This window comes from Plectropomus leopardus, chromosome 9, assembly GCF_008729295.1.
Source record: "Plectropomus leopardus isolate mb chromosome 9, YSFRI_Pleo_2.0, whole genome shotgun sequence".
Taxonomy (NCBI): domain Eukaryota; kingdom Metazoa; phylum Chordata; class Actinopteri; order Perciformes; family Serranidae; genus Plectropomus; species Plectropomus leopardus.
In genome coordinates this window covers 34,742,228-34,767,351 of record NC_056471.1, presented here as the reverse complement: position 1 = coordinate 34,767,351, position 25,124 = coordinate 34,742,228, and the positions used below count along the sequence as shown (strand labels likewise).

The window sequence follows — 25,124 nt, the reverse complement described above, 5'->3', positions numbered from 1 at the left end:
ACCCACCTTAAGGTGAAATCTGAAGGCCTTAAACATTCACCTAAATGCTCACTGATCAGGTGTTTAAAAAGAGAATAAACCCGCCAACATTCAGTCCGTTTAAACAACATTTTGAGGGAAACTTTACGTCTTGAACACTGAAACCTTCAAACTTAATTTGGTTTCTGAAAACACGGGAGCCTTTCATGGACCTCCGGCCACCACCTGACCGGCTCCATGTGATCTGACTCTGTTTGGAAAGAGAAAACATATGTGTTGGGACCATGGCTGATTTATTTTATTTTATTTTATTGCATCATATTTGATTTTATTGTATTGCATTGTACTGTATTATATTACATTATATTTCATATTATTTTATTTCATATTATCTATTCATTTCTATATAGTTAACTTTTTTTTTCATGGTTCTTATGATCACTTCAGCCATCACTGAAAAAAAGAGAATAAACAGATTTATTCACATTAAACCTGAAGTCCCTTCACAGGTCCGGTTTAAGTGAATTATCTGAGTCAGTGATCTGGAAGAAGCACCTGGAGCAGGGTCTGAATGATAAACCTGCATATGAGCACTTTAACTGAAGCTTTGTGTTGAGTCCAGACTCAGAGGTTCAGATTAAAGACAGCAGCTGACGCTTGTTTCTCTCACATACTTCTTTAACACCAACTCATCTTTGGTTCTAAAAACGTTCTGAGAATGTTAGAGTGCAACCAATGCAATGTTTGAGTGACAATTTCAGTAGCCGTTTTTCTTTAGGTTCATGTAACATTCTCTCTAAACATCAAAAAATGTTAAAATTGTTTTTTTCTTGTTGATATATCACATTACATTTTCATTAAAAAATGTTGTGTAATCTGATTTCACAATAAAACGTTCTTCCTTTCTTCTCATGTAACATTGTGGGAACATTTCATATAAGAACATTCTCTGATCTGTCACCTCTCAACATCACCAACACATCACAATAGTGTCGCAGCTCAAATGTTACGGCTTATTTAACCTCAGGAACATTATCTGAAATGATAAAGATCCTTAAAATGTTGATCAATCATTAAAACTTGAAGGTAAGGTTAGACAATGTTGTGGGAGCGTTTGACAATACACACGACATCTGACGATTCGCACGTCAACTTACGATACGAATGTCATCTGACGATTTGCACGTCATCTTACGATACGAACGTTGTCTTACGATACGCATGTCATCTTACAATACACACGTCATCTGATGATACGCACGACATCTTATGATACGCACGACATCTTATGATATAAATGTCATCTTACGATTTGCACGTCATCTTACGATACGAACGTCATCTTATGATACGCACGTCATCTTACGATACGAACGTCATCTTACGATACACACGTCATCTGATGATACGCACGTCATCTGACGATATGCACGTCATCTGACGATACGCACGACATCTTATGATACGAATGTCATCTTACGATACGCACGTCATCTTATGATACGCACGTCATCTTATGATACGCACGTCATCTTATGATACGCACGTCATCTTACGATACGCAGGTCATCTTATGATACGCACGACATCTGATGATTTCTGTTTGTGTGTGTGTGTTCAGTGTGTCTGTGTGTGAGTGCTGACCTGCAGTACGGAGTGTCCCTGCGGGCTGTTCTCGGGCAGGTCGGCCTCGTAGTGGTTCCTCTCGAACTTTGGTGCGTTGTCGTTCTGGTCGGTGACGGTGACTCGCAGCAGAGCGCTGCTCGCCCTCGCTGGCTTCCCGCCATCCACCACCCGGATGTTCAGGTCATACGAGTCCTTCTTCTCGCGGTCCAGGTTGCCCATGATGACCAGCTGAGGCAGCTTCTCGTCCGTATCCACGGCGACCTGCAGGCTGAAGAGCTGGTCGGCGTCGGGCCCGGTGCTCAGCGAGTACTCAGCTACGCCGTTGGCGCCGGAGTCCCTGTCGGTGGCCATGGGGATGGAGAAGAGGGCGCCAATGTGTGTATTCTCGGGGATGGACAGGGTGAGGATGGGCGAGGAGAACTGTGGCGTGTTGTCGTTGATGTCTTGTACCTCGATGCGGCCTTCGATGAGCCGCGGCCCCGAGCCGATGCCCTTTACCATGTCTGTGATCGACACCTCGAACTCCAGGAAGCACTTGTCACCCTCGAACAGGTTGCGGCAGTCCCGCAGCGTCTCGCGGTCGATGGGGATCTCCGTGGTGTAGATGTCGCCTGTTTTGCCGTCCACACGCAGGTACGGCGAGCCCACCTCCAGCTTGTAGAGGTGTCCGGTGTCGGGCAGGCCCTGGTCCGCCGCCAGGCTGCCGATCAGCGTGTTGGGCGGCTGCTCCTCAGGAACCCGATACAGGATGTCTGTGGGTGCGGCGCCGCAGGAGACCAGCAGGACGACTACCAGAAACAGCTGGACCTCCCGCCTCAGAGCCGCCATGTCTCCGGCTGACAGCACCGCTCTGAAAGAAAGAGAGAGAGAGAACAGATCTGTGAGAACGCCACCAGGAGCAGACTGTCGAATCCGTCTCCTCGGGACACTGTCCCAAACACTTATTTGCAGGTCCTGAGGATGGCGTGGATTCAGACCTGGCGAGCGGCGAGCAGCACAGAGTGATGACTTCCTCCTGCTGCCACTCCAACGCTCTGACAGGAAGACGAAGCCAAGCGCCGCTGCAAGCGACACGCCACCAAAAATACTGAGAAGGAGCAGCGAGAGGGAACGGGACGCCAGCGAGAGTCCCAGAGACTCTGAAAGTTGTTTTATTCTGAATGGAAGGACAGACCTATGCAGAAACTGAAACTCTCGTCCTCCGTCCGCACACACCGGCTCATGTTTTGAGACAGTCTGCCTGCATTTGGGGTTTGGTGGGTGTTCGTTTTGGACCCTGCTGCCAGCGGAGGATCAGCACACCAATCAAGCGCAATCATTCAAAGCTTATTTAAGACCTACCGAAAGTCATTTATCCATACGATGTATAATTTCATCGTCTGCACATTGAGCTGGGTATCGTTTCAAAAAACTACAACAGCAGTACTCTTAAAGTGACATCGATAGCAGAGAATACTTCATTTAATAAACCGTCATGTCAATGGAAGCGTTCACTTCTGTGAAATGTTTATTTCTGAAATAATCTTTCCACGTTTTGCCTTCATTTTTACCGCCATATGTGTCACAACCGTGTAACTGTCACAACCGTCAACTCCGTCAAACACACGGCGCTCGACTTCAGACTGTCGCTGCTGCAGTAATGAGCCGATTAGAGGCTGACCGATTATGGTTTTTCGGGTCCAATACTGTTACAGATTACAGATTATTAATTGTTATTCTGAACTGATATTATATTTTTTTTACTTTAAAATGAAAATCTTCATGTCAACAATTAGAATTTGAAATTTAACAAACTCCATCTCAAAACTTTGTTTAAATGCTTTTAACAAAATATTTAATCGAAACTGAAACTTTCAACATCAAATACAGAAAGTTCCCTGCAACTTTTTGAAATAGAAAATAAATGAATAAACAAAGTACAAAGTAAAAGTTCTCCCCATGCAGATGCTTGCTTTGCACTTTTAATTAATTAAATTTATCAATAAAACACGGATACGGATAATGCTAAATATCAATCAACTGATCAAGTCAAACTACACCTGCTGCGATTGGCTGCCAGCAAAAATCTTATTTTTATAGATGTGAGCACAAAAAGGATCAGATGCAGGTATATTTTGAATGGAAAAGTCTCAATACTACCCGATACTGCGTTATTTGCAGCACTGAGTTTTTATCTGCACGTTGCAATGGTGGAAGCTCAGATCTGCACGCGTACGAATGTGTGCAGCTGTCTTTGTGTGCAGAGCAGAATTCAGATGCTGAGCTGTGATGAGTTTGTGGAGGAGAGCACACAGAGAGCAGCAGCAGTAACAGGAGGTCAGGGCGAGCGAATCAGGCCGACTCTGACTCATCGCACCGATGTGAGTGCGGCTGATTTACAGTCCAGTTATTACAGAACAGAAGAGGCTCATAAACGCTGCAGATCACAAGAGTTTAAAGGAGGAAAAGCTTCTGTTTTAGCGGCCAAAATGTCTGCATATCAGGTCTGAATGTACCGTTTTTTAAAATGCTGCAGTCAAAGAAGTTGAAAATGATCACAGAGGTACTACAGAATATTATGGGGTTTGCTGATCACAACTAGATTAGTGAATTTTAAAATCTGCCTTTGTAGAGATGAATGAGATATTGTTCTGATTTTAGCATTTAATAGTTAAAAATGCTGTAGTAAAAGAACAAAAAAAATGAAGTGTTTCAACAAACAAAAACAGAAAAAATAGATATTCTTTCAACAATCTTTGTGACCATTTTAGTCTAAATTACAGAGTTTACCAGCTGCACCTGAATGCATCATAAAACCGCTGTCCCTGTCATCGTCTCTGCCATGTCCCGAAGACACCAAAACATGGCAGAGACTCTCACCATCGTATTTATTAGGAAAACATTTCAGGGTTCCCACACATCATCACGGGCAGAATTTCAAAACTTTTCCATGACTTTTCAAGGATCCAGTGTACGTTTTGTGTTTGCCCGTCGTTATTCAAACATATCAGATTCAAAGTCTCGTCATAGTTTCAGCCAGCTGACACACATGAGGGGAGAAGATGAAGACATGTACGTGATGTCAAACAAAACGTTGAACATCGACGCACACGAAGGCTACGTTACATCAACAACTACAGACATTAATCATGTTACACAACGTGGAAGATTGTTGACAGAAAAATACCGCAATGTTTTCATTACACACAACAAAACTCCATAACTTCTCTAAATCTTTCAATGGTTTTTACTGATTTGTTGGTTTTTCGAGGCCTAAAAAAATGTGTTTTTCATCACCATGGGAACCTTATTTCAGTACTTACGTTTGAGATTTACTTGCCCAACACAAAACCTGCCTGCATTTGGCGTTTGGCGGGCGTTAATTTTGGACCCTGCTGCCACCGGAGGATCAGCACGCCAATCAAGTGTAATAATTCAAAGTTTATTAAAGACACTGTTTTTAAAACACTGCCATCACTTCCATTTCACCACGTCGGGTCGTCAGATCCGAAGGCTGTTTAAGAGCTTTAAATGTCACTTTAAATGTAAAATGAGGCTGAGTCTGTTATGAATGAAACCAAAGTCATAAAACACAATATGTGAGCGTGTCAGAGGCGTCGCGACGGGCTGGATTCGGCCTCGCCGCTTCACTCAGAGTCTGACTCTTCACCTGGCGCCCGGTGACGGCGGTGGTGGTTTATAGAAACTCTTTCTTCCTCTCTTTTCTCCGTCTCTCTCTCTCTCTCTCCCTCCCCGCACTCATTCATCTCAGACACACACTCTGTATTTGGTGCTGCAGGAGTTTCTCAGCTGCAGGTCGACAGGGTTAATCTGGAGAGCGCTTTTTTTTCTACTCACGTCCTTGATTTGGAGAGGAACAAACACACACACACACACACACACACACACACACACACACACACGGACCAGCATGCCGAGCAGGAAGTCTCAGTGTCGTCCTCCTCCTCATCCTCTGACCACTGCGAGGCCGAGTTAACTCTGTGTGTGTGTGTGTGTGTGTGTGTGTGTGTGTGTGTGTGTGTGGGACTCGAGGCTTGTGTGTTGGGAGCCTGTTAAGTCTCCTGCAGCGTGCAGAGTGAAGTCAGGTCTTGTCCACATTCAGTCGGTGACATGAAGTGAATGGACAGTCTGAACTCTTCCTGCAGCTCCGCACAAACCGACACAAAACATCATAATAACGTTATTTTAACGCTGCGCGACCCTTCACCTCCTCTGCTCGTCCACACACACACACACACACAAGCACACACACAAACGAATGCTGTATCATGGCGAGATGAGTCAGTGACTATTTCAAACCTTTCTCTCCTTTAACTAAAAAAATGTTAAATGTCGTCTCAACACAACCAGCTGAGCAGGAAGGACGTGATTTCAACATAAACTTTAACCCGAAAAACAGTCTAACCAACAACAAGCCAGATGATGAATCTGAAGACGTGAGTGTCCACATCTCTGTCCCAAGCCCCCTGAAGTCCGCCATGCATTAATGCAAAATGTATATAGTGGCTGAAAGTGGAATAAAAGCATATGAGTCGGTCGCGTGATGACACCGGCGCAGAAAGACTTTTCCCCGTTGACTAACATGGTGAAAGAGACGTCAATCAGTAAATAATTTTTTTGTGAGGATCAAAACCCGTGAAATGTCTTGTATCCCTGTCTGGATGTAAGCCATCCGGTTCTATAACATTTGAAAAGCCTAAAAGAGATGCAAGATTACATTTTTTAGACCGCCATTAGGCAGCTGTTAATCTCTACTGCACTGCTCTATGGGCCAGTAGATCTGGATATTTTACACTTTCACACAACCCGGAAAAAGAGTTTTCTCCGCTTGATGTGCCACTGAGCAGCTCTTATAGGACTGAACGAGGCTCCGCCCACATGGCTGTCTCCAGATTTATAATAGATCCATGCTCTGTCCTCACGCTCAGTCCGTCTCCGTGATGTTGGAAAAAGGTGAATTATTGTGTCAGTGTGGCTAAATCTGGACTTTTAAAATCCTGAAGGTCATGTCAACACCTCAGTCAGACTTAAACTGGACTCGGCGTTCTGAGCGTGCTCCAAGTCGCCGCGTCCGCCTCCCGCAGTGGTTCAGGTCAGGGACTGTTTGTTATTTATGAGGGGGTGAGTGGGTCACCGTTTCTTCTGTTTTATTACACAAAACAACACAAAGCTCGTGAGCAGGACGTTAACTTTACGCACAGTTCTGTCTGGAGGATAAAATGATAATTATCTCAACATAACCTTCACTATAGCCACATAATAAATGTTTGATAAATACGCCCGAAGACGGAGTTAACAGAAATGCCAGCTGCCGCCCGCCGTGAACCAGAAGAGGAAGAAGAAGTGATAGAGGACAAAACACGTGACCGGCTTCTTTTCACCGGCCACTGATGCAGACATCAACGTTTTATATGTTTTAAACCGCCTGCACAGAGTTCGACATGCACCTGTCCAGGTCTGGACGATATTTAGTTATAATATTTTTAAGCTGTATCCTGATACACGATATATAACTCTCAATATTTTGAAATCTCCTCTAAACTTCTGTAAACGACTAAAATACAAAATTATTTTATAAACTACAGTCACAAATAAAGTAGCTGCTGCCATTAAATAAAGTTACATAAACTGCTGTTATAACTCAGTTTAATAAAATACTGTCACAATGCTACATGAAGTATTACGTTGAATAAAGTACTGTTAAAAGTAAGTACATAAGTAAAAGTATTGTTATAAATGAACACTTGAAGCTTTCTGTCAACAGTTGGATGTTAGCAGGAAGGTAAAATGTGACGTTTGAGGATTAAATCCACTGCGAGCTGGAAACAAACTGACTGCTCTCCACTTCAGATATCAACAGTATTTACAGATCGCAGTTTTGCTCCGTGGTCAAAAAATGTATAAATATTCAGGAGCTCTGCAGAAGCCCTGCTCTGTGTGTGTGTCTGTGAGAGGCAGAGAGCCAAAAGGAGAGAGAGAAACCAGAACCTTTTAAAAACATGAGAATTTATACTTTAGGTATATTTGATGTATCGTGTGTGTATTGGACACACGGCCTCATTAATGAAACACCAGCCACTCTGACAAAAGAGATTTGGGTCGCACACGAGCACAACAAGCAAACAATCGACCCAAAGTAACATTACCCACACACGAAGGACCAAATACCAAAAAAGCAACTGAGACACTGTTAAAAAATCTTGATTTCCACGCGTCCAGACTACAACACAACTACAGAGCTTTCAAACCAAAAAGGGTCAACAGCGTTTTCAAAAGTCTCTGTTTTAGGGATTTGAATCTGTCGGAGCCGTAAACGTAGCAACAGCTGTGAATTTTCTAATGAAAAGTCTGAGTGTGAATGCAGCGACAGTCTGCAGGCTGAAAGCAGCAAATGCTCGTTTCTGTCGCTGCTTTTGTCCAGTTGTTTATCTCAAGTGTTTGCTGCTCCGCTCCCTGCTGGGACACACACACACTTAATTACCCCTGAATGAATGTGAATCACTGTGTGTGTGTGTTGAACTGTAAAAGTGTGTGTTTCTTTTCTCACATTTTTCTGCACAGCTGCCAAATACCCACAAACCACTGACCTCTGACCTCTGACCCCGCGGCATTTCACACGTCACCGTGGAAACGGAACTGAAACAACCCTGATTACTGGCCGACGTCCAGTCTGCTGACGAACCATCGAAAAACACAAAACGTTGGTCTGCACAACACCAAACAGGACACACAACACCAAACAGGACACACAACACCAAACAGGACACACAACACCAAACAGGACAACAACAACACCAAACAGGACACACAACACCAAAGAGGACACACACCAAAACAGGACAACACAACACCAAAGAGGACACACAACACCAAAGAGGACACACAACACCAAAGAGGACACACCACACCAAAGAGGACACATAACACCAAAGAGGACACACAACACCAAACAGGACAACACAACACCAAACAGGACAACAACACTAAACAGGACACACAACACCAAAGAGGACACACAACACCAAGAGGACACACAACACCAAAGAGGACACACAACACCAAAGAGGACACACAACACCAAAGAGGACACACAACACCAAACAGGACACACAACACCAAAGAGGACACACAACACCAAAGAGGACACACAACACCAAACAGGACAACAACACTAAACAGGACACACAACACCAAACAGGACAACACAACACCAAACAGGACGGGTCAACAGCGAGCCGTGCCGTCACAGCGGCCGTAAACAGACTTTTGTCAGGACGTGACGGTGACAATAGATCATTTTCTACATGTGTGATTTTTCGTTAGACGTCTGCGTTGTGCTGATGCTTCTTCAGTACCACGTCTGCACTTTGTCGGCAGAAAAACTCTTTAAATAAGTGATAGTTGTCGTATTTATAGATTATGTAAATCTAGCGAAGTGCATTTAGCAGACAACGCCAAAGTTTCCAAACATCGCCAAAACAGAAGCATCTGAACACCAACTTTTTCTAAAATTGTCAAAAATCTGGTTCTGTCTGATGACAGAAAAGTTAAAGGGATGATGCTTTTGATCAGATTTTGGAAACATCACAGATTTATCGACCTTTTGAAAAATGTCCTTTAAATGCTGGCAACGGTTCTTCTGTGAAACGTTAACGTTTGCTGCAGTTTGGCCTTTTCTTCACATGATGACGGCATTTTAGGGGCCTGAAAACGCAACAAAACTTTCATCGCCAGCTACTGGCCAGGCATACGATGTTATCATATGAACGCAGATTTTTCTAAAAGAGAGAGGGAACACCAAAGGATAAAAAAAAAGGGACACACAAGACTAAAAAAAGGTAAATTTGCTCCCCTCCCTGTTATCAGCCAAACACAGATTCTGATTTTGTGGGAAAAACCGAAAAACTCTGTAAAAATAAAGTGTGTAACCTGTTCTCCTTCATGAGTTTCACATGTAATTGACACCAGCTGCTCTGATTCAGCGTGTTTTCTCACCGCTGACATGCGAGTGTTGTGTCTGTAATGTAAACTGGAACATGTGAATCTCTGTGAAAAAAGCTCTCAGTTTGGAGTTCAGGGTCGAATGTCAGGAAACAGTAAAAAAAAAAAAAAATTAAAGTGCAGCAAAGTCCTGTTGACATGTTTGTTCACATGTAGTGTGTGTGTGTGTGTGTGTGTCCTCGGGGGGACGTCCCGGGTGAACCAGAGATCGTCAAGCTCGTCCTCTTTCCCACAGTCTCAAACTTTCTCACCAACCAGCCACCCGACCATGTGTGTGTGTGTGTGTGTGTGTGTGTGTGTGTGTTGTGTGTGTGTGTGTGTGTGTGTGTGTTTTATAAGTTTATGCACAAAGAGGCCAACGAGCTGCTGGTCTTTGTGTGTGTGTGTGTGTGTGTGTGTGTGTGTGTTACATGACAAAGACAGTGCAGGGCTGTTTGAGGACAGTAACATTTCCATGTGTAAAGAGCCAGCAGTCACTGTTTGACTCTGGATGGTCGAGAGACGAACACTGACAATGGAGGACACAGAGGAGAGAGACAGGGTGTGTGTCGTCTGTACATCACAAAGCAGCTCGATGGGCCCGTTACCACCCAGTGTGTGTGTGTTTGTGTTTGTGACTATTGATATTCAGAATGTGTCTCCGTGTTAATGTCCCACCTGCATCACACACACTTTATCTGCTGTACAGCACTTTACATTAGAGGGATGAGCTGTTACTCCACACACACACACACACACACACACACACACACACACACACACCCTCAACCACTCATCTAAAAATAAAATGAAAGATTTCTCTCCAGCTGTCACATTTTTGTAAAAAGAAATACTTTTTTTTAACAAATGACCATAAAAATTCAAATCTAATCTGAAATTAAAGTCAGAAACTTTTCCACATCTCTCCACAGCTCTTCTAGGAGTCCAACATTTAAATAGTCTTTCTATAAATTCTGGCTGCCTGACTATGGAAAAAATTATAATCTGGGTAATTTTGGTTAAAACTTAAATGAATTTGGAAACATTCTGCATTTATCAACCAGTATAACTCAACCAAAAAAACAAATAAAAATGTAACCAAAAATTATGTAAAAATCACCCAAAACCAAACAAATAAATCCCAAACCATAAATGAAAATGGCTGAAAAAAAAATCACAATAAAAATAAACCAAAAACAATTAAAAAATGAAAATAAATTATATGACCAAAACAAATTAATTAAAATAAATATAAAGTGTGCAGTATAAATGTAAACACAGCTCAAAGAGAGGGAGACCACACTGTTGCAAAAGACTGAAAACATGCATGGGAATGAAGTACAGTATAACATATTTAAGTATTTTCCTATTTTTCCCCCATATGGTCTGAATAAATCTGGCTAAATCTATCACTAATTAAAATTAAAATCACACAGAGGGTTTGAAAAGTCCCCAAATCTAAGAAGAAGTTGGAAACACATAGGAGTCGCGGGGTGAGCTGGATTTATAAATCACTACGAAAAAGAACGCAGCAAATTAATAGTTTAATCTCCATTATCATGTTTTTTATGATCTTTTCAAACCAGAATCAGAACTGAAGATAAAACTCAATAAATGGCCCGGCCCCGCTGTGTTACCTTTTAATATGTGGATTTCATTCTGAGTGTGTTATCAGTGAAACACACACACAGCAGTGAGCCCAAACACAGCCAGAGTCAACACACGCATGAAGCGAACACACACACATCACGCTCGCAGAGTCCAAAGTCTCACATCAGTGTGTTTCTGTACAAATACTCCATCATTTCAAAGTGCAGACACTTTTTAAACTGCTGCCACCAGTTTGTCAATAACATCTATTAATGTGAGAGATATTAAAGGAGCGAGGAGGAGCGAGGAGGAGCAGGCACCGCGATAAATCTGTATCTTACATTAACCCTTTGAAACTGATCGACATGAGTTTTCTGCTGCTGCTTTCAGACACCTGTCACGAGCTAGTTAACCCTTTAAAAACGAAGCAAAACGGTTTTATTTCTTTAGAAAACACAGAGAAAAAAGGAAACAACCAACTTTGCAAGAAAATCCCCAAGAAATAAGTAGAAGGTGACAAGAAAAATAACCCAAAAATTAGTGTTTAAAAAGAGAAAAAAAGATTATTAGAAAATGATCCCCAAATCCCTATAAAATAAATACCTTTTTGCCTAATTTTACTTTCTTTTGTTGATATATATATGTTTTGCCAATTTTTGTGCCATGTCTCGATAAATAGTTTGTTGCCTTGAATTAAATAAATGTAAATAAAACGGTGGAGCAGTGAGCAGTAAACTGGGCGACTGACCTGCAGATTGAGCCGGTTTAATTTTGGAGCTTCTGCACCTCTCTGATCTCTGTGGTGATCTGCAGATCAGCTGCAAGCTGCAGACGGCCTCCATCTCCATCACAAACAGCCCACTGGCTACTCGACACATGGACCCGCCCCAACATGAGGGGAGTAAAGCTGCCGTTTCACAGGAACTTCAATAAAACAGCATATTTGCAAAAAAAATCATATTGCAATTATTTAGGAATATATTGCAATTTTTCAATATTCTGATTTTTGTGGGAACGGTCATTTTTGAATTTCATTTTCACTGGATAAAAATATAAAAAAAGTGGCTGATCCAGTCTTCTGCTTGGGGGATAAAATCAGCTTTTTTTAATTTAAATTTCTGGGGCTTTTTTGTTTTTCCCTGAAATTTTTGGGGCATTTTTTAAGAAGACATTTTGGCCATTTGAAAAATTTTGTCTTTTTTTTCTTTTTCCCGTTTTTTTTTAAAGAAAAAAATTGGGGATTTTTTTTAGAAACCAATCAGGGTTTTTTTTAATCTTTCAACATTTTTGGTGTTCTTTTTTCTTTAAAATTTTTGAATTTCTATAGTTTTTTTAATAATTATTTGGAGATTTTAAAGGAACACACGTCTTCCTTCTATAAAAGAGTTTTTGTTATTTTCTTTTTTTTCCTGGAGCAGGCAGAGTGAAAGGAGCTGAGGCTTCATGGTGTGCATGGGATGGTGTATTGTGACACATTATACTTTCATCTAAAAATTGCAGCCCCTGACATTTGTATATTGCACTTACATTGTTATTTTGATAGTGTTTTGATAAATTGTGCCGCCCGGGTCCATTTTTAGACTTTCCTTGAGATTACAAATGGACATGTAAAGTGGTGAAAAAGGGAAAGTGTGCGATGAAATCTTCATTAGTATAGAAACACATTAACTGCTTCACATAATCACAGCAGTCTGTTTATTTCACTAATTAGCGGATCACTTTTTCTTTGTGAATATGTTAAATGTGAACGCAGAAACCAAATAAAAGTCACGTGTGTTTCATAAAAAGGTTACACAATCCTGCCTGGCAGCCGCTCTAATTGCAGTAATGCTTTCTATAATTACACACAAACATTATCAGACCAATTACAAACCATTAAAATATCAAAACTATCCGGCTCAATCTGGCAACCAAACACGCCGGTGGCCCACAGCCAAACTAGAAACCAGTTCTGAAAGTTTCAGCCTCACAGGTGTGTGTGTGTGTGTGTGTGTGTGTGTGTGTAGGTATGTGCAGGTGTGTGTTCTTTATATAAACTACAGTGAGCTAACCTGAATGTCCACTGCCTCGTGTTCACACATATCAGAGCATTCCTGAATTAAATATCACACACACATGCACACACACACACACACACACACGCACACACAGATAATCAAAAGACACTTTGATGTTTTCAGATCTCAGAAGGACAGGATGTTCATGGTGGAGCTGAGTGCTCCGGACTGTCCAGCATCTGTGTGTGTGTTTGTGTGTGTGTGTGTGTGCGTGTGTGTGTGTGTGTGTGTGTGTGGTCCCCCCACCCTGCAGCACAAAGGGGATTACTCTAATGAGTCCATTCACTGCCATTGTTTGATCCAGATTAGCGCGCACATACACACACACATCCTCCCTATTCAGATTTAGCAGCCAACTGTTGCCAGAGCCTCGTCACCTGTGTGTGTGTGTGTGTGTGTCTGTGTGTGTGTTTAAATGACCACACTGGATGATGGGGTGAAAACCCCGTTGTCATAGAGACTGGTGACGTAAACTGACTTTTTGGTCTTTCCTTATAAAAATACTCAAATTACACTGTGTGTACACATATATTTGTATTTTATGAGTACAGGTTATGTAAATTGTAACCACTTTCCTGATTATTGGTAAAATTAATGATCTATTAATAGATGAACCTGGCTCAGAATTTAAACTGTGCTGAGTTTGTATGATAAACTGAATTATTAAGAGATATAAAAAAGTAACTAACGTTTTCACTGGCCTCCATGCTGCTTTCTACGTTTGCTAACCTGTTTTCCTGCACAATCGTGACATCGAACGCAACATACCAGGAAAAAAAGGGAGGAGAGAAAGGCATCGACTGTAGAGCCGTCTACACAGCTCCGGTCTACTGGCAATGGGAAAGGAGTCTGTCTCCTATTTTAACATATTTTTGGTGTTTAAAAACCCCGTATACAGGTGTTTCTGTTAGTGTTAAAAAAGGAAGGAGGAAGTCTGTAAAACTCCAAATGTTAAAAAAAAAAACACAAAAAAGAAAACTACAGAGCCCCATACATCCTTTGTTTTTTTTTGCACACAACTAATACCAAGACAATAATGTTAGTGAGAAGTTGGTGCAAAATCCATTAAATTAGTTCTTCCAAAAAGCTCAAATGAAAATGTGGAGATGTTGGAAATTTTCAGAAAGCAGAAAGCATACTTATGCGAGTATATACCCAAGTTTCTACACCAATACAAGAGCTATACTTTTTAAATTATGCATTTTTTTTCTAAATGTTGAATGTCTAAACACAAGAGGAGCATTTTAACTGGAGTCAGGAACTATCTGATCAAAGACTACAAATCTGACAGGATGTTCAACGACAACCCTCTAGTTGTTAGTTCTTTTAAATCATTTTGATATCCACATTTGATAACCACATTAAGGTTTTTAGTTATTTTTAATCTCCTCCTCCTCAGTGTGTGAGTGTAGCTGCTGACAGTCTGGGATATGTCAGGGATCAGCAGCTACATTGACTGTGACAGGTCACCTAGTGGAAATAGCATGTATTTCCTCCATATGCCAAATATGGTCAAAATGACCTCATCAGGTGGAAAATAGTCAAAATGACAAATTCAGAGTCAAAAGCCCAGAATGACACCCAGAAATAATACAAGTCCTGTTTTTCTGCTCTGATGGCTGTGGGATCAAAAATGTCAGTTTGAATGGGTTTCAATGGAGCATTTTTTGACCTGAACAGTCTGAATGTAACTATTTAGTTTCCACAGTGTATTTGAGACTTATTGTAGGAGCTGAGCTGCAAATTCACTGATTACACTCAAATACACAATCTGGACTACATTTAGGACACATGCATCAACACACACACAATTATAATAACATGAAAAGTGCATAAAAAGCACCAAACAGTCCCTAAAGGGTTAAAGTTCAATACAACAAAGAGTGAAAACAGAAGATTCCAACAGGCCACAATCACTGCTCACAGGAACTGCTCACCTTAAATCCACCTGAGCTGAGACAATAAACACACCTGTAACACACCTGCAGCTCGGCTGCATCACAGAGTGTGAACGCGTCCACACCTTCAGTCAACAGCACAGAAATTAACCGGCCGGCAATAAAAGAGACACAAACATACCAGCTGACCGACGAGGCTTCCAGTGACGAACACTTTACTGTCACACAGGAAACAGGAAAACCGAGAGCTGACTCACTCGATCGAATGGTTTCAGTCTCTGTCTGCTTCCTGTTGTGTTGCTCAGAGGCACTGTGGCAGGACTGACTGGTTCAAGGATCAAACGTGTGACCTTTCTGCTGACAGGATGTGCTGTCTAACCACACACACACATGCACACGCACACACACACTGATCCCTCGCAGCAGCAGAAGGGGATTATGGGAGTGGATGGCAGATGAACAGCAGGCTGGTATGAAGTAAAGATCAGGCATCATCAGACTGCCGTTTTAAATCCACAGCAACATATTTATTCCACATGTCAGAGTACGGCAAGAGCAAGAGGACAAAATGAGAAAAAAACACTGCTGAACCAACAACCGGACCACCAACACGACCAGACTGACGCTCTTTACACCGAGAGCCAAACACGACCAAACTGAGGCGTTTCAGGTTCAATACTTGGATTTAAATTTGTCTGGAAATCAAACTTTAATCATTTTTATTACAGAAAATTTACATTTAATGGACTGAAAAAAGCAATTTATTTATTTTATAGACTATCACAACAGTCATTAGAATTTATAATATGAATAATTCATATATTCTTAAAAAAAACTCTACGGTGGTCGGTCGGGGGGCTTCGGGCGCAGACCAATCTGACGGAGGGCTGCTGGGTGAGGCCGAACACCAACACCCCAAAAAAACATTCCCCTAAAATAAGCAATCCGCCACAAAAACAAAGTTCAATTCAAATAAAATAATTCATCAAACAGTAACACTGAGATTTAACCAAACACACGGCAGCTGAAGACTGTGGTCTCTGCTGTCTACCTGCTCAGCTGACTCAACACACCTGCCAGCTCAGGTGATGCATTCAAGTGACTCAAGAAAATAGGAAACAAGAAGAGCTTCCTAGACATGGCTCTGACATCAGCTGACAACAGTTTACATAATCAATATTATTCTACATACATCTTTTAGTTTTGGGACTATTAAAACAGAACAAGATGTTTTAAAGCACAAATGAACCCTCTGAAACTTGAGCACATTGATTTGACCTCTTTCAAAAACATAATAGTAACATAATTTTAATTTAATAATTATAATAATTATTATTTTTCTTGATGTTTTTGACAGAAATGAAACCAGTTTGCTTTGGTTTCAAGGGTTAACTAGCTTGTAAAAGGCGCCTGACCTCGGCACAAGAAAACTGATGTCGATCCAGGTTTCAAAGGGTTAATTGGTGAAAACGGCTGCAGCCCTATCGGTGACAGCTGAAGTTAAAAATGGCGGCTGCGTTACGTTCGTCACATGACGGCAGCTCTTCGACCGTGAGCACGCAGAGATTTTGCGTGTGAAATGACACCTGGTGCTCCGAGCGCAAGCGGCAGCGACGGTCAAAGCGTTTAAACCAACCGTGACCCCCGTCTCTATCGACTTCCACGAAAACAAAATCAATACAGCAATATAACGTCGGATCAATGAAAGAGCTTTTAGTCCAGTTTTATGGCAGGAAACAACCTCATCCGTCCGTCTGTCAGCACCCACAGACAGATCCACACTGAGTCAGCTGTGGGTGCTCAGGATTCCCTCGGGGATCATTTGGTGACCTCGTGACCCTTGTTCTGTTTTCAATCACAGCGATCAGGACGACGACACCTGGCTCAGGTGAGTGACATCACACCTTAACTGCTGTCATGGCAGCTAGCTGATGTTTCACTCTGAGTCCACTGTGAATTTTATGCATTTTGGTGATGCATTTAGCACCACATGGAGTAAAAAACATAAAATATGCAGTGCAAAACATCTGCACAAAAGTGATGACAACTTTTCCAGATTTGACTCAAATTTTTGGCTTATTTCATCTAAAATTATGAATGTTTTTTCTCCTCAGACTTCTGAAAAGTATGCAAAAGAAACAATTTTATGCATTTTGGTGTTTTATTTTTGCACTACACTCAAAAAAATGAATTAAAATGTTGCGTAGAATAAGAATGCAAAACAAACAGTGTGATTCAGTTGTAGTTCTTGTAGTTCAGTTTTCCTTTGTTTTAAGGATCTGATTGATGATTTTTTTATGCATTTTTGTGTTATATTATGCAGTAAATGCGAAAACTGGCTTAAAATTATGCATAGCTTTTAGTAAAACATCTATTTTTACAGATTTGTCAAAGATTTTTGATTTTCTATTCTAAAATTCTTCTAAATTCACTTTTTCATCCTCAGACTTCTGACAAGTATGGAAAATAAAGAATTTAATTCAGTTTTACTGCTTATAAGTCAGTATAATTGTATTTTCAGGAATTTTAGCCAAAAAGGTGAGAGAATGACGTGACTGCAGGTATTTAGTTCACCTGTGTCGGTATGCAGGGTGTGTGTTTTTGAAGTAGATGAATCAACAGAAGGCCATAAACTGCCATCGTCCACTGAAGGAAAATCCAATTAAATCTACTTTGTTTGACATATTTTGGATTTAAGTTGAAATAAAATCAGTTGTTTTCACCCACTAGTGAAGATCTCATCAAACAAGAGAACAAAGTGTGTTTGTGAATATGTTTTGGATGCCACAGGCGTGACTGTTTCCCAATAATGACTGACTCTGATTCTTTGTAAAGACTGATTAATGGTCTGAGCAGCTTTCCGAGGAATCGCTGCCTCTCCTCTCCTGCCCGCTCATCGTCACACCTCAACTCTCAAAAAAGAGAGAAACCTGCCGTGAAAAGTCTTAAATGGGAAACATGGACGGCTGTTACTCTGCAGAGCGGGATGTGACTGTGTGTGTGTGCTTCCATTTCACACACCAAACCCATTTCCACTCTCCCAGCTCCCATTTTAATGACGGGCATTAACAACACGCCGTGCTCAGATCCCCAATTTTTACGCAGAAATGTGCAGAACGGACTCTGCTCGACCTCCCTCCTCCTCCTCCTCCTCTTCCTCCCCCGCTGACTAATCCTCCACCTCCACCCCCTCAGCCCCCCGCAGAGACGTGGATGACCGAGACGTGTGTTTTATCTGGTCAAAATTGGACGGCTGCACCTCCAAATTAAAGGAGGCAGAGAGGAATCCCACAGCTCGGCGTCAAACCTCCGACCTCGCCCCTCGACACCGCAGCGGCAGAAGCTCGGTGACAGCGCGGCCACAAACCTCAGAGAGTATCTCAGCTCATCACCTCCAAACGAAGCTGAATATACGTTTACAGCAGCAGGAACCTGAGCCCGCGTCTGATATAAGCACCGGGGAAACCCTCCACTTTGACCAGAAACCACAATCTGAAGCTCTGGGGCTTTAATGAGCTTTTTATGTGTTTGTACAACATTATTTCATGACGACAATGTAAAGATGTTTAACTGAGACTCCAAGCCACAACAGCAAGACTACAGCTTTTTTAAATACCAGAGAGAGGCTAAAAAAAGCCAAAACGCCTGCTGCAGATCTGCATTTTTACTGCAAATAACGATTATTTTCACTGTCAGTGAATCTGTCCATTAATCCATCCATTGTTTGGTTTATTAAATGTCAGAAAATAGTGAAAAATGTCCCCCAGTGTGTCCCAAAGCCCAAAATGACGTCTTTAGATGTCATGTTTTGTCTGCCAAATGCCTACTGCTGAATTGCAATTTTAAATGAGCTGCAAATATTGATTATTTTTTATTATTGATTAATCTGTCTTATCGATTATTCTACAAGTTTTTTGGTCTATAAAATGTCAAAATATGGTAAAAAATGTTGATAAGTGTGTCGCAAAGCTTCATGTGACGTCTTCAGATGTCTTGTTTTGTCCTCCCAAACGCCTGCTGCAGATTTGCATTTGCACTCGAGCTGCAGATAAAGACTGCTTTCACTGTCGATGAATCTGTCCTTTATCTTATCAATTCATCTGTTAGTTTAATGGTCTATAAAGTGTCAGAAAATGGTGAAAAGCCCAAGATGACGTCTTTAAATGTCCTCTTTTGTCCACCTAAACACCTGCTGAGAATTTGCATTTTTACTGGAGCAGCAGCTATTGATTATTTTCATTGTCAATGAGTTTGTCGATTGTTTTGTCGATTACTCGATTCTTTATTTGATCTATGAAATATCAAAAAATGGAGTAAAATGTCGATCAGTGTTTCCCAAAGCTCAATATGATGTCCTCACATGTACAAAGATATTCAGCTTCTTGTCACAGAGGAAAGAAACCAGAAAATATTCACATTCAAGAAGCTGCAATCACAGAATTGAGGCTTTTTATCTTCAAAATGACTAAAAATGATTGATCAGTTATCAAACTACTTCACTAGTAATCGATTAATCATTGCGGCTCTAATTTTTCCCCACAGCCCCACCGACGCCGACGGTGGAAACCCTCGTTACTCCAGGAAACACACCGGCCCCCGCTGAGCCTAACATCTCCGTAAAAATGTGATTGCGACGCCGTTTCAGAGCCGATTTAAGCGTCTTCATGTCGCAGGAAATGATCGGAGCGACATGACGGGGGGGTGGGGTCAAAGGTCAAGAGAAGGATCGGGTAACACCGCCCGTTTCCCATGAGCGCCCACGCAAACATCACAAGAGCGTTCACAAGGCGTTCCTGAAGGGGGACGACCACAGTGGCGGTGGTGGCGTTTACTACGACAGCTCAGTCTCTGTCAGGGAGAGGCAGATGCAGTTTGCATGTAAATACCCGACTCCCCCTCCCTCCCTCCCCCCTATGTAGAGCAGGTTGAACGCCCATCCTCTCTCTCTCTGGGAGCTGCAGACTGGAGGGACTGGACTGACTGGATTCCACAGCAGCGGATTGTCATCATCACCTGCTGGTCTCACCTTTACAGTTTACCCTGAAACTCCACTGCCTTTATTTGGGCTGATGTTAACAGCAAGCACAAGGAGTGTGAGTGAGTGTGTGTGTGTGTGTGTGTGTGTGTGTGTGTGTGTGTGTGTGTGTTTGTTAAATGAGATGCTACAGGTGCCCAGGAGGCCTCAGGTGCGTCTGTGTGAGAGCTGACATAGAAATGGAGCTGATGTGGACGCCGCCTCGCCTCCTGTGTGAGCACTTTATGAGCAGATGAATTGTTGCTTTAAGCAGCGCGTGGAGTCCCTGCAGGCACATTAGCTCCAATATTACAGACAAACCTCTGATTGTAACGACGAGCTTTTTTACTGCCATTTTATCTGCTCCTGTGTGGACTGAGAGTCCCTGCAGAAGTGTTGAGATGGAGAGGCAGCTCCTGCAGGGAGCCGTGCAGCTTACTGTACTCGGCTCCTGAAGCACTGTACGGGATTACTGTAGTGATTTTTCAGTTTGGGAGAGGTTAGGAAACCCGGAGTGACCCGCAGGAAGCTGTATTTTATTACTGACATGCATGTTGAGGACGGAGGGATCGATACGGATCAATAGCTCTGTAGTGTAATGTAGGTAAAATACCCATCAGCGGGGATTAGACGCTGAATATGAACATGCAATCGGTTTAAACGCCTTTATTTCACCAACAAGTGTTTTAAAAGCAGCTGGCGGATCGTTATAACCGCCTCTGGGGGGTTTATCATCCATCTATCCGTGTGTGTTTTTAATGAGGAGCGCATCCAAAAGGAAAATAAAGTGAATCCTCCTATTTGTGGTGCGTAAAGCGTCTCCTACAGACCTGCACCCTGACAGGATTTACATGTGTGACATATTCAACATGCATGTTGTCATGTAAAGATTTAGGATTCAGTATGAGGAGAAGTTCCTACCTGGACCGGGTAAAAGCCGCGCGGTTCCCCAGCTCTGAGCGCTCCAGCCCGGCTACAGGCTCCGCTCCTCCTCGGTGCCCAGGCGGAGCTGCTCCGGGAGAAAAAAAAATTAACAATCCACAAGGATGAAAAAAAGACCTAAAAACAAATGAAACAATCCACACAGACTGCGGTAATTATTCCTCCAATTCCTCTCACTGTTTCTGTCCGGGTCCACTGTCGTGACCAGCGCTGCGCGTCAGCCCGCCGGTGCCTCCTCTCTCCGGGGGAACGGCTGGAGACCAGCCGGGGGAACACCCGTCCGGACCGGGGTCACTCTCTGCTACTCCGTGAACGTCACCACCGGGCGGTTTGTACCGACAGCATCCTCCGCTGATGACACGCTCGGGGAGGCAGTGGGGTGGAGGAGGTGGCGGCGTACGCGGACGGAGCACCGGGACGGGGAGGGAGAGGAAAAAAAAGAAAAAAAATGGTTACAATTCACCCAATCAAGAACCACTAGGTCCGGTAGGTCCGGGAGTTGCCAGCAGCGGTCGTCCGGTTAGTTTCCACCCCGACGCGCGGTCGCCGCTCTGCCGCTACAAACTCTGTCCGCCTCCCGGTCCGCACGGAGCAGGTCGCGCGGCTGCACTGTGTGTGATGAGAAAGTGGAGTGATTCCAAACGACTGCGCTCGCGCTTCCCTCCCTCTCTCTCTCTCTCTCGCGCTCCCTCTCTCCCGAGCTGTTCCCCCCACTCCTCCTCCCTCCCTCCCCTATACACTCTCTATACAGCGAAGCGGGGGGGAGGAGGGGCGGGGCGAGCATCCACCCCAACAACTAACTCTGAGCGGGTTCCCCAACACTTTCTGTCATTTTTCACAGATATGGCTGCCGTTTCTCAGCGACCGGCTCCTGTTTCTGTCTCTTTTTTTTATTAAACTGTAACTGTATGCGGCAGCTCGGAGTCACAGGTCACTTCAAATTAACTGTAAAACGAGTTAAAGGGGCAAAACTCTGCTTTATTTCGGATTCAAACGGTCAAACTGTCACTCTAAATGCCTGTACCTCCCCGGCTCTCAGCCTCCCTCTCCCCGGCTCTCAGCCTCCCTCTCCCCGGCTCTCTGGCTCCATCTCCCCGGCTCTCTGGCTCCCTCTCCCCGGCCCTCAGCCTCCCTCTCCCCGGCTCTCTGCCTCCCTCTCCCCGGCCCTCAGCCTCCCTCTCCCCGGCTCTCTGCCTCCCTCTCCCCGGCTCTCTGCCTCCCTCTCCCCGGCTGTCTCCCTCCTTCTCTCCGGCTCTTGTCAGTGGCGGGAAGCTGTCGTCTCTCGCGCTCTGAGCGCCACCTACAGGCCAGGGGCGGCACGTGACGGGCAGGTGGAGCGGCAGAGAGCTCGCGCTGTGTTTTTTCCCGCGGCTGAGGAGCACGGAGACAGCGGGGGGACATGCAGAGTAAAGATGGAGTCTATATACGGTACAAGTGTGGCCTCACGGCTGTTTATTACCGCCGTGTGTGCTCTCAGCATGTGGCGGCGGGAATCCAAAGCTGCTCACTGTACTCTGATATTAAACATATGGATCATGTTTTCCTGCATATGGCCGCCTCAGTTTCATTGCATTGAAAGAGCTAATCCAAAAACATCATTCAAAAACAATTACGACGCTCTCCTTTATATGTATATCAGCTTTGGCTTTTTTTTAAGGAATAGGCCTACTGTTAAAACTAAATACATCCTGTCAAGTATTTCAGATTTCAAATCTGGAAAGTAAAACTTAATTTTAAACAAGATTGGGTGTCATTGATGACTGTAAGGGGGAACATGATGTAAGGGACTGTTCGGTATTTATGAGGGGGGTCAGGGGAGGCATGTCAAATCAGTCACCACTGGGGAGGGAGTTTTGGTATTTTTTTTCTCAAAAAACTTTTTTAAATAATAAAAAAATATAGATATTTTTTGTCTTGTTGGACCCTTTTCAGTGACAGTTTTGTTATAAAAATGTTTGGCTTTTTTTCTACAGAAATGTTAAAAATGCTGGTTATTCTTTTTCTTAAATTTTTCTTTCCTTTATTTTTTGGCAATTTTTATTTCTATTTCTAGTTCTTGTTTTGGAATTTTATCTCTTAAAAATCTTTGGCAAATTTTTAACTTTTTGTTTCATGGCAATTGTTAAAGAAAACATGCCTAGCAAACCATTTGGCAATCATTTCCTCTTTTATTTCTTTGGTGTATTTTTTCTTTAAAAAATGCTGGCTTTTTTAAATTAAAAAATAGATATTTTTAGTAAGTAGTTTTAGTTCTTGATGATTTTTTAAAAGAAAACATGCCTTCCAAACCCACTTGGTGACTTCTTTTTTTTAACCTAAAATATTTTTGGAATTTATTTTCTTGAGATTTTTTTTTTTGCCCTATTAAAAAAAAATAATTTAGTCCATTTTTTTCTTTCTCAGTTTTTCTTTTGGTGATTTTTTTGAGTGATTTTTTTTCTTTAAAAAAATCTGTTGTTTTCTTTTAGTTAATTCTTAGCAATATTTTATAAGAAGACACACCTTGTTAAGCCTTCCAAAGTCTTTGCCTTCCAAACATGCCTTTCAAATCCAACGTTTGTTAAAAACCATATTGCCCCCAAAAAGGTAAAGAAAAAAATGGTCAAAATTTTTTATTTATTATTATTTTATTTTTATTCTTTTTTTGTTGTTGAGAAAACATACCCTCCAAACCCCTAGGCAATATTTCTTTTAAAATTGGCCATCAAATACATAAAACCTTAAGTCTCTCCCCAGTGCTTAAATATAATTCCACATGCCTCCTTCATAAATAACAAACAGTCCCTCTAACCATAAAACACTTGTCAGTCAAATCAACCTTTTGGCTCCTTTGGTTTGTTGTTGGTACTCCACTCTGATTTTGTGGTTATAAAAAACTAACAAAAACACAGCTGTTTGGTAATAAAAATAACTTTATTTTCCATCATATAAAAGTGTCGTGGGGCGTCTCCAGATGATTTTCTTGTCTTTAAAATTTATGGGCCTTTTTGTGCCTTTGAAAGAATTGGTGACTTTTTATTTTTCTTTTAAAACGTTTTGGTGATTCTGTCATCACAGACTTCCAAATCTTAAATTAAAATACAGCTGACTCATTTATCTATGAACCTGAAGTAACACTGTACAAATACTTGTTAAACTATTGCATTTAAAATATTACATTTAAAGAAGCAACATCAGCAAACTGTACCGACAGTAATAAAAGTAAAAGCACTTTAGGACACGATGCTTTCTGTTTGTTGGCCTTCCTGCATATATATATATATATATATATATATATATATATATATATATATATATATATATATATATATATATATATATATATATATAACTCTCTGAGATGATATTTATTTTATTTTGTGAGCAGTGTTTACTGTGGCTCTTTTCCTCCACACTGATGGAGGTCTGAGTAAACAGCAGTTTGAGTTAATTACAGAGGGTTGGATGGGAGGACTGGGAGCACTGGTGAGCATAGCTGTGGCTCATGTGTTCACACGCCCGTCATTCACCACCACATTCCTCCTCACACAGGAACACGTGAACACGTCCTCTCATCCGTTACCGTGTGCCTGTTAGCATGTTCATGTTGTTTGGGGTCAGAGGGCTCACCTACATCTTTTTTGGGGTCACTGTGTTTTTGTTGTTTTTCATCAGATTTATTTTCTTTTGGGTCCTGCGTTTCAGTCTTGTGCTTTTGTTTGATGGAAATGATAATCTCTTCTTTTGGTGTGTTTTGCTTTTATCTTCAGGAAATGAAACAGACATACTGAATGTTTGCACCTTTTGCTTGTCAGATAAAATTACTTTTATATATATATTTTCTTTTTTTTTGTTATATAATATCAGCACATGAATCCCCTTTCAGACTGTCGCTGTTTCCTTTTGACTTTTCGTCGTTATTCTCAGACGTGTCTCTGCGACTGTTACAATGAGCTCAACAGATTGTGAAGGACACACACACACACACACACACACACACACACACACACACACACACACACACACACACACACACACTACACACACAGAGAGAAACTG

General features: G+C 42.1%; 1 protein-coding gene across 3 annotated transcripts in view; it reads right to left on the bottom strand.

The window, feature by feature from the left end:
- Positions 1–21,713, bottom strand: part of LOC121947741 (protocadherin-1-like) — a 29,059-nt gene extending 7,346 nt beyond the window's left edge. Inside the window, exons 1-3 of one of the 3 annotated variants that reach the window (XM_042492843.1) lie at positions 21,264–21,713; positions 21,066–21,153; positions 1,624–2,455 (exon numbers count right to left, since the gene is read on the bottom strand). In XM_042492843.1, the coding sequence (XP_042348777.1) occupies positions 1,624–2,433 (810 nt within the window). In that variant the 5' untranslated portion in view covers positions 2,434–2,455; positions 21,066–21,153; positions 21,264–21,713. Of the gene's footprint in view, positions 1–1,623; positions 2,456–11,923; positions 12,340–21,065 lie in introns of those variants that run through there. The other 2 variants (XM_042492842.1, XM_042492844.1) reach the window with 2 other exon arrangements.
- Between the last annotated feature and the right edge of the window lie 3,411 nt (positions 21,714–25,124).